At 44.2% G+C, this 19616-nt stretch overlaps 1 protein-coding gene across 1 annotated transcript in view; it reads right to left on the bottom strand.

Annotated features, from left to right (window-relative positions):
* The window catches only part of LOC115092484 (unconventional myosin-XVI-like), a 334559-nt gene that overhangs the window by 126162 nt on the left and 188781 nt on the right, over positions 1-19616 (bottom strand). The window contains exons 8-9 of the mRNA XM_029603324.1: positions 11996-12071; positions 6715-6868 (exon numbers count right to left, since the gene is read on the bottom strand). Of these exons, the coding sequence (XP_029459184.1) occupies positions 6715-6868; positions 11996-12071 (230 nt within the window). The remainder of the gene's footprint in view (positions 1-6714; positions 6869-11995; positions 12072-19616) is intronic.

Here is a 19616-nt window from a genome sequence, read left to right as displayed (position 1 = left end):
CGTGCAAATGAATGTGCATATTTTATAACGCGCGCGTGGCTGCGCAAGTGTTATAAAATAAGAATGGCGCGCAAACATGCACGGCACATTTTGTAACCCGCAGGTCACGTGTGCGTGCGGCGTGCGCAAGGGGGGTAGAGAATTGCAATTTCCGTGCAGCAACGCATCAAGGCCTTCCCCTGTTCCCGCCCAGTCTGCTCCAATTAAGGAGCAGACTGGGAGAGAACTTCCCTACCCCCTACCCTAACCTCCCTTCCCCTCCACCCAACCTTCTAAACCCTCTTATCTCTTTTTTTTTTTGTTTGTTTTGTTGCTTACTGCTCCAACGGACTGCCCCTTTGACTGGGCCAGGCACTTCGGCACATAACAGGGGTTATGCGCGTGGCCGGGCCACTTTGAAGATGTAAGCAGCGTGCACAAGGCCCGGTCACGCGCGTATCCCCCATTTTTTGCACACGGGGGGGGGGGGGGGGGGGTGGATTTAAAGTTTGGCTGTGTGGATTTTTACCCAATATACAAAATTATCTCACAGCACGGTAGGTGGATTGCAGTTCATAATTGATTGCCCGTGGCTAGCACAAGGCACATTTTAAAAAAAAATGTGATTTGCTTTATTAAATTTAGATAAAGTAGTGTGGTAACCATGCTAGTTCACGTGAATGCAAGGAAATCAAAGTAAAGTAATCCACATAAGATGATACCTTTTATTGGATTAACACAATACATTTCTGACTAGCTTTCAGGGATTAATATTCTGCTCATTCTGGACCCGGAGAAAGGAGTTTTAACCCTCAAAAGCTAGTTAAGAAATGTATTGATTTAGTCGAATGAAAAGATTATCAACTAATGTAATGTTTTTGTTTGTAGATCTTTATATCCTAATTAGTTTTCACAGTTCAGGAACCAATACCCAGATATTAATTATTTGGAGATTTGCTAGAGAGTTGAAGTTCCTGGAAGGAATAAATGACAGATTTATGGAGCAGAATCCAAAGAGAGAGGGAGCAATTTTAGATCTAATTCTCAGTGGAGCATAGGATTTGGTGAGAGGTAGCACTGGATGGCCACTTGGAAATAGTGATCATAATATGATCAAATATTACAAAACCTCTAGTTAGTAGTGGATAAGAGAAGACTAGGAGAGAAATAAGGAAGAGAGAAGGAGATAGGAAAGTAGAGAAGAAAGAATATAGGGAACAAGAGACGCAGAGGGAAGGGGGAAAAGGAAAGGACTAGTAAGGGAGGGGGAGGGGAGGAGGTAGGGAAGGGAAGGGGGAAGAGCAGTCCATCAGTGGAAGGAAATATCAAAGAGGAAGCAAGCTGTAGGCCATGAACCTGTGCTCATAAACCACCCAAATTAAGGAGATGAGGCAACATAATCGCCAAGCGGCTTCCACACCTGACACCAGGATGACATTCTGTGAAACTTAATGGCCATAGCCTTTTCATATTTACTATATAAACATACAGAATTACACGAGAGATGTTCGGATAGCATATCACTTCTTTTCCAGTTGGCTAGGATATTATGTAATGCTACTAATAAGAGAAAATCTAATAATTTACTTGCCGGTGTAAGGTTGATGGCTGGGTGTGCCCCAAGTAAGATAATTACTGAATAGGTAATGGGTTGGGAAATCTTTAAAATGTTAGAAGTGATGGTCCATACCTGTGTCCAAAAATTGAGGACATAAGGGCAGTAATAGAGCGCATGAGATAGGGCAACGTTACCCGAATTATATGACCAGCAATGATGTGAGGTAAGAAGACCAGCACGAAACAATTTCCATGGGGTCCACACTGCCCTGTGCAGAATAAAAAAAGAGTTTTGGGTTAAACTGGAAGAAAGTGATATGCGAACCCAGATTTTCCATAAGTATGTCCAGTTTACTAAACTTTGTGTAGTGTCGAGCTCTGCTGATGAGAGAATGTGGGCTCAAAATAGATTGAGATGACAGGAATAGTTTAAGAGTTTTATAGAAACGAGACGCGAGATGGCCTTGAACACCAAAGGTCTGATACATGGACAGCAAATAAGGTGTTTCCATAGAAAGTATGTCAGGTATGGAAAGAGTATGCAAGACACTGCATAGCTGGAGTCAAGCATAAAACTGAGATGGCAATATGTTTTGTTCTTCTAATTGTTCAAAAGAAAGTAATAGGTTGTCTTGGAGTATGGAAGTAAGAAACCATATTCCATGTTGTTGCCATAGATGCCAATTAATTGGACATCCTCCAATTTTTATCTTGGGGTTATGCCAGATTGGAGCAAAACGGGATGATCTCCACTGGGGTATGGTGGGAGGGAGAGTTAAATCAAATTCTGACATAGCCTGATGCAATGAACATACAATAGGATTGGATACACCTTGTGAGGAAAGGGAGATTCCTGGAAAATGTGCCATTGGAACAGAGTGCAGTAAATGTTGTTCTATAGTAAGCCAGCGCGGTCTACCTGAGATATCAGAATCTGATGTAAAATAATGTTAGCCTTGCTGCAGAATGAAGGCTTGATGGTAACAATAGAAGTCCAGGAAATTAAACCCCCCCTCGTTGAGGAATTATTTTTATAGTTTGGGCACTGCAATGTGCGGGACTTTGTTAGGGATGTGAATCATGTCCTCGATAGTCTTAACGATCGATTTCGGCTGGGAGGGGGAGGGAATCGTATTGTTGCCGTTTGGGGGGGGTAAAATATCGTGAAAAATCGTGAAAAATCTAAAAATCTAAAAATCGCAAAACCGGCACATTAAAACCCCCTAAAACCCACCCCCGACCCTTTAAATTAAATCCCCCACCCTCCCGAACCCCCCCAAATGACTTAAATAACCTGCGGGTCCAGCGGCGGTCCGGAACGGCAGCGGTCCGGAACGGGCTCCTGCTCCTGAATCTTGTTGTCTTCAGCCGGCGCCATTTTCCAAAATGGCGCCGAAAAATGGCGGCGGCCATAGACGAACACGATTGGACGGCAGGAGGTCCTTCCGGACCCCCGCTGGACTTTTGGCAAGTCTTGTGGGGGTCAGGAGGCCCCCCACAAGCTGGCCAAAAGTTCCTGGAGGTCCAGCGGGGGTCAGGGAGCGATTTCCCGCCGCGAATCGTTTTCGTACGGAAAATGGCACCAGCAGGAGATCGACTGCAGGAGGTCGTTCAGCGAGGGTTCCGGCGCCTCGCTGAACAACCTCCTGCAGTCGATCTCCTGCAGTCGATAAATCGTTAGAATCTCTATTGTATTGTGTTCCATAACGGTTTAAGACGATATTAAAATTATCGGACGATAATTTTAATCGTCCTAAAACGATTCACATCCCTAGGCTTTGTTGCACCATAAAAGTGAGTTAATAATTGGTCAATATGCCTATAAAAGTCCTTGGAAAAGAATACAGGTATCATTGCTAGGATATAGGTTATCCAAGGTGCTATCACCATTTTTATGGTATCTAGCCTCCCCCACCAGGAGAGGTGCAATGGGGACCATTGTATCACAGTATCCTGTATCTGTTGGAGAACAGCTGATTCATAGTAACCTATCATGGTGAGTATATCCATGTGGAACCAAATCCCTAAATATTTGAGGCCCTCAGTTACTTTTTGTATGGGATAGCGAGAAAGGTCAGTCAGAGAACCTAGTGGATTAAGTGGGAGCAGCTCAGTTTTATGCCAATTACTCTTATATCCAGAGACTGAGGAGTAGTTGAAGATGAGGTGGAATAAAGAAGGAATTGAGATGTCAGGATCAGATAAGAAAAGAAGAACATCTGCATATGCGGAGAGTTTGTAAGTATCATTGCCTATAGTAGTTCCAGTGATAGCTTCTGTTTGTCTGATTGCAAGAAATAGGGGTTCCAAAGCCAGGTTAAAGAGAAGGGGGGGGGGGGGGAGGGGAAGTGGGCACCCTTGAAGTATACCTCTCCGTAATGTGAATGAGGAAGATATCCGATTATTAACATATAAAAAGGCAGATGGTGAGGTGTAAAGAAGCTGTTTCCAAGAGAGTAAAATGGGTCCAATGCCAAACCATTTAAGAGAAGCTAGGAGGAAAGGCCTTTCAACCCGATCAAAGGCCTTTTCTGCATCCAAGGATATGGCCACTATTGGGGACATTTGGGTTGAAACAGCCACGTTATGAGTTTTATTGGTTCTTCTCGGTGTGAGTTTTGATTGGCTCCATCAACAGTCTGTGGTAGGGTTTAAAAGTGAGGTTGCTATTACAAAATGGAGGGTTACTTTGAGGAAACGCTGTGCGGGTTGCTACAAGCAGAATTGAAGAAACTTTCTACGAAAAGTATGTATGCCTGGATTGTTTAAATTCCTTCTTTAGAACAGCTAAATGATATTCTATTTGACTTTTGTAGTTAAAAATTTCTACACACCGAGAGCCCCTGAGGAAGCAGCTGATGAAACACGAGCCGTGTCGGGCAGCTCACTGTGCTACATGTTTGCAATATCGCATTGGCTACAATCCAGCTTTCCTTCATTGGATAAGTGCTACTTTGTTTTATAACCTTAAAGCACACAAAAACTAAAATTTAAGAAACATAGCTTGTTCACAAAAACTAAAAATTGAGGGTTGGACCAATGATTATAAATACTGAGGGCAAAAATGATATGCCAATGAAAATTGTATTGTGGCATTCACCACGAGAGAATGTGAGTAGAGATCTGTGTACTCTCAGTAATACCATATGAGGTCCTTACCTTCTAAAAATATATATATTTAAAAAAATTGATATGGAATATTTTTCAGAGTTCTATTAGCGTTTGATAGTGTTGTTCTATATTTGCATGTTACGGGTTACAACACATTAGCAGTTATTTTGTTGTATATATTTCATAATATTACTACAATGGTGACCCCATGCACTTTCCAACAATCTGCAGTATTACTTCTACTAACAGTGTACTATAGCTGCACAGACTTCAATAAAGCTGATCGTGGCAATCAGTATTACTCCTAAAACTACAGAAAAAAATCTTTGCCATACTTACTTAACACTTTATATTTTGTACATTTTGTATGTGGTTCATCATTCATTTAAATAATCTTAACACATAATTTACCAGTTTTCTATTACCTATACTTACTTAACAAGCATACCGAGTCATTCATTAAAATGCGTTATGGCATTAACGAACGCTTTAACGCATGCGTTAACACCATAATGCATGCAATAATAGTGTTAGCGCATGACACAAATGCAAATTTTTGGAAGGGGTGGGATCAGGGAGGAGTTTGGGCAGGATTTAGTAAAATGAGGGGCAATATCACATGGTTTTAACGCTAAAAATAACACCATTTTTCTAGGTGTTAGGCTGTGCGATATGCCTGAAATAGCCATAACAATTTGTGATAAATTTTTAGAATGCCATTTCTGGACTTGGTGGCGGGAGAGAGAGAGAGCCTCTGTGGAGGCCCCCCAGTGTGCAACTATTTATCTCTCTATAGGAGGGCCATCTAAATTGGTCGAGGTGGGTGTTAGTGGTGGTTTAGGGTTTAGGGGTCAGCTTCTCATGTAAAGTGTAATATAAGAACATAGAACATAAGAAATTGCCATGCTGGGTCAGACCAAGGGTCCCTCAAGCCCGGCATCCTGTTTCCAACAGAGGCCAAACCAGGCCACAAGAACCTGGCAATTATCCAAACACTAAGAAGATCCCATGCTACTGATGCAATTAATAGCAATGGCTATGAACAGCACAATACACCTAGGTGAAGATTTGACATCATTTGGAATGAGGAAAGTCTCAGAAAGATGCCATTTCTGCTATGTTCTCTCACCCTAGTTTGATGGACTCTATAACAAGGTACCATCAAGCTAGGGTGAGGTAACATATACAAAATTTCATCTTTTGTGAGACTTTTCTCACTACAAATGATGACAGATCTTCACCTAGGTGTACTGTGCTGTTCGTAAATCTCACCCTACAAAAGAAACTGGCCCCTAAGCCACCAAAACCTCACCTCGACCTATTAGATGGCCCTCCTGTAGAGATACAAATAGTTGCACACTGTGTGGGCCTCCCCAGAGGATCTCTCTCCCTCTCATGCGAAAATAGGAATAAGGGTCTGGTGTGATAAGTTTCCTGCACCACATCCTCCCTTTTTTTTTTTTTTTTTTTATCACAGGTATTATCAATGCATTACTATTGCATTTTGATGAAGCTAGGGGATAATTTTATTCTGAAGCACCATCAATTGCTATTATGTATGAACAGAGGTATTGAAAGACAGAGATGAGCAAAAGAGCAAAAATAAACAAAAGCTGTAACTCCTGATCCTGAAGGGCTTATAGTTTATGTGCAATTTCAACTTGGGAAAATTTAGTTATAATGAGGTAGATATTCAGCACCACTTAGCAGGATAAGATTCGACGGTGGCTAAATATTTGTCTGGGATCAGTGGCTGCTACTTAGCTGGATAACTGTTTTCCTGGCAAAGCAGTTAGCCGGCTAAGCGTTGGGTAGGACGAGGGTGACATGGGGGAGAGTTGCGTTAGCCGCATAACTTATCTGGCTAACTCTGTCAGGCCATAGACCTGTCCTAAAGTTAGCCGGATAGACTTTATATGGCTGCACCTCAGAATATTCTGACTCAGTTAGCCAGATAGATTTATCTAACTTGCTCAGCCACATGGCGACTGAATATGGTCTTCCATATGACCAAGAAAGAATCTTCAGCATTTTAGACTTTGTTATTGCCATGTTTAAAACACTTACATTTTGTTGGTAGGTACAGGGAGATCATGAAGAATCTCTTCATATGGCTCCTCTTGCGATAAGGCAGAAACAGATATAACATCCTTCGTTCTCTTCCCCCAGTTAATTTCAGCCTTCAGCAGCATTTCTTCAATATATTCAGAGGCTGCAATATCTAGATGTTTCCAAATAATAATAGACTTGCTGAAGCTTATTTTACTTGAATTAACTGGAGAATTCTGATGAAATATTTTCAAACCAGATGCTGTTGAATGTTTTAGAAAAGATGAGACGCTACAGTCAACATTGGGAAGAGAAATTCCGACTAGCTCTTCATGACCTTATACAGCTTATAGATTAAATAGCATCATAAAAAAAAAACCCCATCTATTCTATAAAGTCCAGCTGAGTCAATGAGAACAATAAAGTACAGGGGTATTTCACTCAATTACAGTGCAAAGTACAGGAGGAGCAAAATTATTAAAGGGTGCAGGACAACGAACCTGAGCAATGAGATGAAGAATGGATTTGGTTGTGAAGTAGAACCTGAAGATTCTTTCTACCATTTATTTCATGAAAAACATAAGAATGCACTTAAATTAAATATTGATTTAAGTGAAGTGGAGTTGTAAAAGAAATTGGGTCTACAGAAGTAGTAATATGCATGTGCGAGCTTTCTGTGCCATATCCCACATCACGCAATCAAAATCAGATACTTTTTTCACAGTTCAATGACACTTATTACAGCATCACGCATTTCTTTTCAACACCACCTTGCTCAACTAGTTTCTAAATTGAATTTCAGCATACTTTTAATGCCCTTTTTGAAGGTTAAAAGCTTAAGCATTTACACACGTCTCTTAGCATTCCCCCAACACTCTGCCTAGACCATGCCGATGCTCCACCCCTTTTTCTGAACTTTTGACTTGTGCACGTAGTGGGAGATAGCGTGCACATGGGTGCGTTTTAAAGTCTGCTCAACTCGCGCTGGCCCCACTAGTGCGCATCTCTCCCGGCTTTGGTGCGCGTAGGGCTTTTAAAATTCACCTATTAGGATTTGGTTATGTTGAGAATGGGGGTTGTTTGCTTCCCCATGTCCCCAAGTACAGACCCCTATACTTAGGTAATGGCTGACATTAGGCTACAAGAAGAGCGGTCTCGGCACAGAGGGGCCAGTGTTGGAGCGAACAAATGGGTGGGGAGAGTATCATCCAGGAGTGGGGGGGGGGGGGGGGGGCCGACGACAAAGTATTTAATAGAGAAAGGGAGGGGGGGCCATGCCAATCAGACGATACTTTTAAACTTTACAAATTTTAAAGGTTTGGGCCAGCTTGTGGGGACCTCCAAGGGGGAGGGAGTATATACAAGTGGTATTGGGGGATCAGCAATGGGCTGGGAGGCCTTTCTAAGAGGTGCTGAAGATATCCAGGAAAGTAGTGAGTTCTCCAGCCACATGAGGCCGGATAACTTTAAACAAGTATATTCAGTGGGATGTTTATCCCGCTGAATGTACAGGACAAGTTATCTGGCTAACCTTAGCCAGACAACTAATGCACTAACTAGCTTACTGAATATGGATCCCCTATACATTGGAATATAGGTTTGAATTCTAATAGAATGCATTTCCAGCTCTTTTCAGGGAGAGTTGCATGGAGATTGTTTTATATCAGAGCTAAACAAACTTGACCTGGGGACCCCACAGCTAGTTAGGTTTCAGCATATCCATAATGACTATGCATGAGATACATTTGCACATACTGAGTCTTCATGAAATGCAAATTTATCTCATGCATATTCATTATGGTTATCCAGAAAACCTGGCAGGCTGTGGGTCCCCAGGACAGGTTTGGGAACCCCTGATTTATACTGAATCATGATGCTGAATAAATCTGTTAAAGGACTACAGATGAACACAGTCAATCCCCAACCTTCTCCTTACAAGACAAGTAAGAAAACTTGAAAGAAAATGGTGCAAGGAACAATCGCCTGCAAATTTGACTATTTATAGATTTGGGCTCAGTAATCAGCAAATGTTAACAAGTTATGCTAAAAAGAGGAATTCTTCTTCCTTGATTCAGAATACTGGGAATAATCCGAAGGTTTTATTTAGCATTGTGAAGCAATTGACAGACCCATGGGGTCCCTTCCATTGAACTCAGTTAGTGCTGAACTTATTGACAGCAATGCCTTTTTGCAGTTTGGAACCTTAAAACTGGCTAAACTTGCTGCATCTTTTGATGTAGTTTCTCATGCAGATAACTCAACTAATATCACTGAAATAAGATGGGAGATATTTGATCTAGCTCATACTCTTAAAATCTCCAATATTATTTGTGGTATCAACAGTTACCAGTCCATTAAATATCTGCAAGGTGCCTACCTTAAAACTAGTAAGAGGCTATAACTTTTTCACTTATGTGGTTAACGTTTCTCTATCAGTAGGCCATGTGCCAGTGGCAATTAAGTTAGCTGAGATCAGCCCACTTAAAAAAAACAAACAAACCTGGGTTTGATCAGTTTGACCTTTATACCTACAGATTGACATCATCATTTATGGCAAAAGTTCTGAACTCTCTGGTGTTTAAGTGCTTGGGAGATTTTACTAACTCACATCATATCTTACATCAATTCCAATATGTCTTCAGGAAGTTAGGGATGTGCATTCGTTTTGAACGAATACGCAATCTGCAACGTATAGCTCCCTATTCGTTGCATTCGTGGGGTTCCGAAACATATGGCGAACCCCCACAAATGCAACGTATCATTAACAAAAAATCCCCACCCTCCTGACCCCCCAAGATTTGCCAAAAGTCCCTGGTGATCCAGCGGGGGTCCTGGAGTGATCTCCTGCACTGGGGCCATCAGCTGCCAGTATTCAAAATGGCACCGATAGCCTTTGCCCTTACTATGTCACAGGGGCTACCGGTGCCATTGGTCGGCCCCTGTCTCATGGTAGGAACACAAGATGGCACTGGCCATCCTTTGTTCCTACCATGTGACAGGGGCAGACCAATGGCACCGGTAGCCCCTGTGACATAGTAAGGGCAAAGGCTATTGGCGCCATTTTGAATACTGGCAGTTGATGGCCTGAATGCTTCAGGACCCTCGCTGGACCACCAGGGACGTCTGGCAAGTTTTGGGGGCTCAGGAGGATGGGGGTTTGCAGTTAAGTTTAAAGGGTTGGGATTTTTTTTTTTTTAAACTTTAATGGGAAACTAATACCATATGTAACTAATGGACAAATCAGGGTCCCCTGAAAACTGATGTAATGGATTTGGGTCCCGATGAATATGAATACCGAATCGAGCATATCTGTCCCTGCTGCACATCCCTACAGGAAGTCATTGAGTACTGTGATCTTGTTGATTTCCCTTATTGACTCCGAGAAGAAGCCTGGACAAAAGTTACAGATATATCCATATTTTATTAGAATTAACTGCCGTCTTTGATACGGTCGACCATGTAATTTTAATACAACGCTTAAATGACCTTTGCAGGAGTGAATCCATACTCAATTGGCTCCGTTCTTATGTGTCAGATAGGAAACAGTTCTGGTATAATGGAATCTGCTCTTAGTTGCATGATATGTATTCAGGAGTAGTGCAGGAGTCAGCCCATCCAGCCTTGCTGTTTAACATATACCTAGCACCAATCTATGGCTTGCTGACTGACCTCAGCGAGGACTTCTGAATATACGCAGATGACATTCAATTTTATATCCTATTAGAACATTCTTAGGATGTAACTACTCAGGAGGTTGCACAGCAGTGATCAAATCATGGTTCTCTCAAAATATGCAGTCTCTCAACTTCACAAAAACTGAGAAAATAATTATTCAGCATCAGCAGCCTCTCTCAGTGCCCACAACCCTCACTATTGACAACTAGGATGGGAGGATAGCAAACAAAGCAGAGAGAGTTTGGTTTCATCATTGACACTAATCTGTCATTTACTTCACAAATGAAATCTGTGGTGAGGGAAGGATTCTATAAATTGAGTCTGATTCATTCACTTGTTCCTTTGCTATAGCCTAATGATTTCAGATCAGTAATTCAGGCCTTGATTATGCCTCTCCTTGACTACTTCAATGTTCTGTACCTTGGTCTGTATAGTACAATCAAATCAATACAACTATGGCAGAATGCAGCTGCCAGATTCATTTCAGGTTGTTCACGACGGGATCATATCCCCCCTTAGTGCTCTCAGATCTTCATTGGCTTCCGGTTAAATCCAGAAATTTTAGTTCAAAACCTGCTTGCCCAAGAGTCTCTGCCATGGATTGATGCCTTACTGAAGCCATAAATCCCATTAAGGATCCAGTCATCCCAAAAGATGCTACTAGAAGTGCTTATTGTGCATCAAGGACAAGTACAACTCTGAGACCCGTCAACGCACGCTATCAGTGGTGGCCCCTGATTTTGGAACAGCATGCCTTTTGATATGAGATCCATATCCTGTACAAACACTTTTTAAAAAAAAACCAAATGTAACATTTCTTTTTTTATTGATGATTACTCTTAAGATACTTTTGTTGACTGAGTTATTTTGAAGGTATTTTAAATTAAGCATTGAAAGATCACTTTGGCGCGTAACCCAAGAAAATCTGCCCCTGCGCGCGCCGAGCCTATTTTGCATAGGCTCGGCAGCGCGCGCAAGCCCCAGGACACGCGTATGTCCCGGGGCTTGCAAACAGGGGTGTGGCGTGGGTGGGACGGGGGGCGGGATGGGGGCATGGCCGGAGCCTCCAGGCACAGTGGCCATTTGCCGCTGTGCCTGGGATCCTGGGCCGGCAGGCGCAACTTACCCGACAAAGGTGGGGTGGGGGGGGGGGGGGAGTTCTAGGTAGGGCTGGGGGGCGGCGGAAGGAAAGTTCCCTCCGAGGCCGCTCCGATTTCGGAGCGGCCTTCGAGGGAATGGAGGAAGGCTGCTCGGCTCGGCATGCACAAGTTGCACGATTGTGCACCCCCATTGCACGCGCCGACCCTGGATTTTATAACATGCGAGTCATATTTCCATTTTGCCTTGCTGCCCTGGTCCGGACTTTATACGTTAGAGGGGCTTGTTGCCACTCTGTCCTGTTTCTGATGCTGTACCTTGGGGTCTTGCTCCCATTTTGCTTTGCTGCTATTGCCTTTATTCTATTCATTGGGGTTCTTGCTGCCATTTTTCCATGCAGCTATATTTATTTATCATCATTTATTAAATGCTTTGCCGATTAAATATTGCCCAAAGCGACTTACAAAAAATAAAACAAGCGTTTTAGAAAGACAATTATGCCCTTTGTAGGTTAAAAATAATATACCTGAAGGTTTTTCTTCATTACAGTTAAGGAGACATGGATTTGCCTGATGCATCAGAAGTATTTTCACAAGGTTTGTCTGGAAAAGAAATGACATTATAAATATAATAAGTATAATGTGTCTGTTGACAAATTAAACTTTTACATACTTAGCACTAGATTGGAGTACAGAAGTGATTATTTTACTAAACTGATGTCCTTACGCAAGATTTCCCTTATTACAGCTAGAAATAGAGTGGCCAATGTATAAAAAGTCAAGATAACAGTGGACATGCAAACCTATGACAGAAAAGAAGCATACAAAAAGTATGATGCGGCAGATAAGACATTTAGAAATGAACCATAATACACCACACATTAGGGATGTGAATCGTTTTTCAACGATTAAAATTATCGTCCGATAATGTTTATATCGTCTTAAATCGTTATAGAACACGATACAATAGAAATTCTAACGATTTATCGTTAAAAATCGTTAAATCGTGTTAGTGCGCACTAACTCGAGTTAGTGCGCACTAACTCCCCGTTAGTGCGCACTAACTCGATTTAGTGCGCACTAACTGAAAATGATACAAATAAACACTTTCCAGGTCACTGAAGGTCAGTTAGGAATGAATATGTGTTCCTATTGGCTGGCTGCCCTCTTATCTATTGATGTTACCAAGTTACCACTGAGGTGATGGTTGGGGGGATGGGAAATGGAACTGGAAACTAACGAACACCAACAGAAAATGAAACAAAGTGTTCACACTTCCCAGGTCAGTAAAGGTCACTTAGGAATGAATATGTATGTATGTATTCCTATTGGCTGGCTGTGCTCTTATCTATTGATGTTACCAATATGGTTGGGGGGATGTGAAATGGAAACAGTTGGAAGCTTGACAAAAAAAGTAATGTAATGATCAGCACTCACGTGACTAGAACTTGTTTGTTTATTATTTTTGTTAGCAGGCACCTGAAATGCTAGTGCATGTTGAATTTGCCAATCACTGTGCATTTTAGAAAGGTGGTCCTGGCTGGAACTGTACACAGTTCAAATATATGTAATTGATTGTTGGTAAGTGTATTTTTTAAGTAGCCACACTGGCACCAGTATGTTTACTTTTCCTCCTACTTAACTCACTAGCTCAGCTTTGTAAGAAGGGCTTCTCTGCTTGTGTGTTGTTTTTGTTTGGTGTGAGGAGAGCAGAAACATCAGATCTTTATTCAATCTACTACAGTCATCTCTTACAGTGCCCTATCCCTATTAATACCAGGAGTGTTGTGATCTTCCTGCACACAGTGCCCTAACCCTGATACCAGTCTGAGACAGCTCCCTCCCTGCATTACTAGTGAGAGGCTGGCTTCACAGACAGGGGGGAGCTGCCTGACCCTCACTCCTGACTTCCCCCATGTCCCAGCTAGTGAATGGTGTGTGGGTGAGGGGGGGGGGGAGGATGGTGAAGTCTGAGACAGCTCCCTCCCTGCATTACTAGTGAGAGGCTGGCTTCACAGACAGGGGGGAGCTGCCTGACCCTCACTCCTGACTTCCCCCATGTCCCAGCTAGTGAATGGTGTGTGGGTGAGGGGGGGGGGGGGGGATGGGGAAGTCTGAGACAGCCCCCTCCCGGCATTACTGGGGAGGGGCGGGCTTCACAGACAGGGGGGAGCTGCCTGACCCTCACTCCTGACTTCCCCCATGTCCCAGCTAGTGAATGGTGTGTGGGTGAGGGGGGGGGGGGGGGAGGATGGTGAAGTCTGAGACAGCTCCCTCCCTGCATTACTAGTGAGAGGCTGGCTTGACAGACAGGGGGGAGCTGCCTGTCCCTCACTCCTGACTTCCCCCATGTCCCAGCTAGTGAATGGTGTGTGGGTGAGGGGGGGGGGGGGTGGATGGTGAAGTCTGAGACAGCTCCCTCCCTGCATTACTAGTGAGAGGCTGGCTTCACAGACAGGGGGGAGCTGCCTGACCCTCACTCCTGACTTCCCCCATGTCCCAGCTAGTGAATGGTGTGTGGGTAAGGGGGGGGGGGGAGGATGGTGAAGTCTGAGACAGCTCCCTCCCTGCATTACTAGTGAGAGGCTGGCTTCACAGACGGGGGGGAGCTGCCTGACCCTCACTCCTCCGGGGTATTGTGATCTTCCTGCACACAGTGCCCTATCCCTGATACCAGGGGTGTTGTGATCTTCCTGCATGCAGTGCCCTATCCCTATTAATACCAGGAGTGTTGTGATCTTCCTGCATGCAGTGCCCTATCCCTGATATCGGGATGTGTGCAAGAAGATCACAACACCCCCGGTATCAGGAATAGGGCACTGCGTGCAGGAAGATCACAACACCCCCAGTATCAGGAATAGGGCACTGTGTGCAGGAAGATCACAACACCCCTGGTATTAGGGATAGGGCACTGTGTGCAGGAAGATCACAACACTCCTGGTATTAATAGGGATAGGGCACTGTGTGCAGGAAGATCACAATACCCCTGGTATTAGGGTTAGGGCACAAGTTCTAGTCACATTGACTGATCACATTACTTGTTTTGTCAAGCTACCAACTGTTTCCATTTCCCATCCCCCATATACTGTCAGTAGGAAACTTGGTAACATGAATAAATAAGAGGGCAGCCAATAGGAATACATATTCATTCCTAAACTGACCTTAACTGACCTGAAAAGTGTCAAATTGTATCATTTTCAGTTAGTGCGCACTAACTCCCAGTTAGTGCGCACTAACTCCCAGTTAGTGCGCACTAACTCCCGTTAGTGCGCACTAATCGGAAAAAACGATTTTTAATGATTTTTTAACTAAAAAATCGTGCCTAAGACGATTTTCTTGCCCTGCCACACGATTTCTATCGTTAAGACGATATGGAAAACGATTCACATCCCTACCACACATCATAACAATACCCATAATATTTCAAAACATGTATTGTTGATTGAATGAAAGAAATTTAACAAGGAAAATAGAATAGCAACAGGCAGCCTTCATTATAAGCCATGAATCTATGTACAGTCAACGCCATTAGTCTCCTCGGAAGCAAAATGTCTCAGGGTGAGAAAGAAGGGATTCAGGTAAGCTGGTATCTTTGTTTCAGACCCCATCATTAGGGCACCATGATATGGAATCCCTGATAGAGAATTATCATTTGAATGGCTGGATAAGATGGAAGAGGGTTAAATGTGTGGAGAATGCATGGGTTCCAAGCAGCATGGGCTGGCATTCAGAGTGTTTTCTTTTAGATTTTATCCTTTCTTTTATAAGAGAAACAGGTAGGGGTGTGCATTCGGCCCCTATGTATTGGCAATTCGCAACGGATGTGCCCATATTCGTTGTATTCGTAGAGAAGCGAAACGTATCACGATTCCCCACAAATACACGAATCTTAGCCAAATTATCCGGCCGCCTAAATAAACCAATTTAAACAAACCCCCCACCCTCCTGACCCCCCCCCCCCAAGACTTACAAAAACTCCCTGGTGGTCCAGTGGGGGGTCCGGGAGCCATCCCCTGCACTCACACCCTCGGCACTGGTTTAAAATGGTGCCGATAGCCTTTGACCTACTATGTCACATGGCCATCGGCGCCATCTTGTGCTCCTACCATGTGACAGGGGCTGACCAATGGCACTGGTAGACCCTGTGACATAGTATGGGCAACGGCTATCAGCGCCATTTTGATTACTGGCAGCCAATGGTCTGAGTGCAGGAGGTCACTCCCGGACCCCCGCTGGACCACCAGGGACTTTTGGCAAGTCTTGGGGGACCCTCCTGACCCCCACAAGACTTGCCAAAAGTCCAGCGGGAATCCAGGAGTGACCTCATGCACTTCGGTTGTCCGATGCCAGTACTCAAAATGGTGCAGATAGCCTTTGCCCTCACTATGTCACAGGGGCCGATGGTCGGAGTGCCCCTGTGAGTGCAGGAGGTCGCTCCCGGACCCCTGCTGGACTTTTGGAAAGTTTTGTGGGTGTCAGAAGGGTCCCCCAAGACTTGCCAAAAGTCCCTGGTGGTCCAGCAGGGGTCTGGGAGTGACCTTCTGCTGCCAGTAATCAAAATGACGCCAATAGCCTTTGACCTACTATGTCACAGGGGCTACCGGTGCCATTGGTCAGCCCCTGTCACATGGTAGGAGCACAAGATGGCACCGATGGCCATGTGACAGGGACTGACCAATGGCACCGGTAGCCCCTGTGACATAGTAGATCAAAGGCTATCAGCGTCATTTTGAAACCGGTACCGAGGGTGTGAGTGCAGGGGATGGCTCCCGGACCCCCCCACTAGATCACCAGGGAGTTTTGGTAAATCTTGGTGGGGGGGGGGGTGTCAGGAGGGTGGGGGGGTTGTAGTTAACTTAATTTTAGCGGGGGAACGAATTGAAATGGACGCATTAACGTATTGGGGCGCCATACGGCCGAATGCAACATATCCGCCCCCCGACGAATCCGAATCCCGAATGCAACGTATGGCGTCCCTCTGCACATCCCTAGAAACAGGACTTTTCCAGTAGAAAAAAAAAACAACATTTCTAATCTTATGGACAGATGTGTGACTGACAATATCTGAGGAAGATGCTGCTGGGGATGCATGAGGTGCTGCAGATCTCAAACAGGTCATTGAAGCTGTGACAGCACCAGTGCATGTTTATACTATAGATTTGGAAGGAACAACTCTCTATGGAGGTGCATTTGTTTTAAATGAATGCATAAATGCAACAAATGAGGCCATTTTCAATTTGTAAGAATGAAACAAATGGAAGATTAGCCACAGATTAACATATCTGAAAATTAAGGGGTATAGCAAGTGTTGCTTACCTGTAACAGGTGTTCTCACAGGACAGCAGGATGTTAGTCCTCACATATGGGTAACATCAGTGGACAGAGCCCTGTTACAGAAAACATTTCTGTCAAAGTTTCTATAAAGCTTTGACTTATGCTGGCACACTGAGTGCACTGAGCATGCTCAGCCTGCAATTATCCCTGTGACCACAGGTGTCTCCCCTCAGTCTCGTCTTATAGCAAAAAACACAAGCGAAACTAAAATAATAAAACGTATGTAGACCCAACTCCGCGGGGTGGCAGGTGGGTTTCATGAGGACTAACATCCTGCTGTCCTGTGAGAACACCTGTTACAGGTAAGCAACACTTGCTTTCTCACAGGACAAGCAGGATGGTAGTCCTCACATATGGGTGAGTACCGAGCTGAGGATGCCAGAGAGTGCAAATGCACCCACGACGTGCAAAAGGCGCAACGTTGGGGGTGGAATTTGGTAAGGAGGGCATCCGGAAACCCTTAATGGGTTGGTGGAAGGATGTTGGGTAGTGAAACCGAACAGAAGAGGAGTAGATGGACTGGCCAAACATGGAAGCATGCCGGCCAGTCTTATCTGAGATAATGGGCTGCGAGAGCTCCAGGTCACAGCTTTACAAATATGTACAAGCTCCACCAGCTGAAGATGAGTTATTGAGGCTGGTACGGCCATAACAGAGTGTGGTTACACATGGTGTTGTAGTGAAATGCCTGCTTGTTAGTAGGAAAAAGAGATACAGACCGTCAATTATGAGAAATAGGTCTGTTTGCCCACTGGAACTCGCAGTTTGGCTTTTGCCACAGGAGGAAAGAGTTAGGTGGAGTGTAGTGTGGTCTGGATAGAATGCAAGTGCACTTTTGCAGTCCAAGGAGTGGAAACCCTCTTGCTCTGGTGAGAGAGAGGTGTTGGGAAAAAGTGGGCAGAGTATATTCTGAGTAAGGTGAGATGCTGCATCTACCTTAAGGATATGAAGATGAGTACATAAAACCACTCGGTCACGGAGGAACGAAGGGTCGGGTGAGTATGTAATAAGGTGTGGAACTCACTGACCCTGTTGGTAGAATTGATGACTACGAGAGAAAGAATTTCCCATTGCAGACTGTTAAGTGAGAGCAATGGCAAGGCTCGAACGGGGAATGCATGAGTCTTGTAAGCATTAATATATAGGCCCCATTCCGTAACCAGTAAAAATAGAAGTGGCTTAATCAGTGGATAACCCATGGTAAGCTGACTCAAAAGAGGTTGAACTGTTAATCAGGTATCCCCACTCCCAAGTGGTACACCAATTGGAATCGAGGCATACCCATGGAGAGGGTGTCTGGGGAGCAGAATCCGAGGGAGTAAGATAAAAGAGTGGTGTAGAAATAAAGGGGGTAAAACCCTTTTTTTTTTTTTTTTTTTTTTAACGACACGTGGTAAGTCATGCCATTTTGAATGGTAAGATTTATGTGTAGAAAGTTTTTGAGTCGCTACCAGCACCTGAGAACATCAGTGAGTTCATGATACGAGACTGACCTGTGAGAAGACGAATTGGTTACTGGAGTGATCGATTGAGAAGTATGGGAAAGCATACTGGTCTCGGCCTGGATGTGGGTCTGAGAACAGTGAACTCCATCCCGGTGCAGCATAATAAGGGTGCTGGCTATGAGGTATTGAAAGAGAAACACAAGAGGCCTTTGTTGCAGCAAAGGTGTCCATGGGAACACATTGGAGATGTGTAGGGAGTAGAATCTGTCCACCCTATGGTTTGATTTAGACGCAGAGGGCAAGTTCGGTTGACCTCAGCGCTAGAAGATTTTCCTCGCTACACATATAATCCAAGACCATCCGAGAGGATGGAAACGTATGTGAAGAAGGTCTGCTAGTGCGTTCAGTAAGTGTTAGATAAGTGGCCTGGGGATGCATAGAGTGAGCAAGGGTCAAGAGTAGAGCTGTACAGCTTCCTAGCAGAGCAGCTAAGAGGTTGTGCGTGCTTGTGTGTTGGAAATACCACAATGTCACTATGCTGTCTGTATGCACAAAGGTTTGCTGCATAGGCAGTAATGTAAGGCATAAAGGCATAACTCATGGCTCAAAGCTCCAGGAAGTTTGTGTGAAACTCTGCATGAAGTGGAATAGAAGCATATTGGGTTGAGAAGATGTTAGTTTGAACTCTGCAACCCTGAGTAAATGCGAGCATGAGCAGGACCAGTTTAGGTTTTGGTTCTAGATCTGCAATATGGAGCAGGGATGATAGCGGTTGAACAGCTTAGGTCCACTGATAATTGGATTTCACTGAATCTTACTCATAGCAATTTTTTGGGACCTATGAGTAAATGCATGGTGAAAAAATGCCGTGGCCCAACAATGAAAGCATTGAGGGGTTGAGGTTATGGTGTATGTGCGCAGAAACATAGGAATTTGTCAGAATGTCTGCACGGTTTTTGGACAGGAAGTACGTTGAAACTGTGGTGTCCAGAAGTGTGCTATATTGGATTTATGGTAGTGAACAGCAATCCCAGGTAGTAGATTTATAGTGCGTCATGAAGAAGATAGAGCTCCTTGCTTGGGTTGACTTATGTAGCTGTCCATGCAAGGAAAAGCATGAATGATGCTTTACTCCATAAAGAAACAGCAGTCACTGCTAGTGATGTAATGAAATACCCAAGTTGCCGAAGCTGGTGCAACTGGCAGAGCTTGGGATTGTAATATTGATGACTCACCATGAAGCACACAGAAAGAATAGAGGAGAGAGGCAAACTACTTGTCAATGGGACACAGTCTTGTTCATCCCTCCAAGTGGGTCCCTGGTCTAAGCCTGGGCCTCGGTGATAGGACCCAACTTCACTCTCGACCT

Source organism: Rhinatrema bivittatum, chromosome 5, assembly GCF_901001135.1.
Source record: "Rhinatrema bivittatum chromosome 5, aRhiBiv1.1, whole genome shotgun sequence".
Classification (NCBI taxonomy): domain Eukaryota; kingdom Metazoa; phylum Chordata; class Amphibia; order Gymnophiona; family Rhinatrematidae; genus Rhinatrema; species Rhinatrema bivittatum.
Note: the sequence above shows the minus strand (reverse complement) of the source record. Positions and strands in the feature narration are given on the sequence as shown.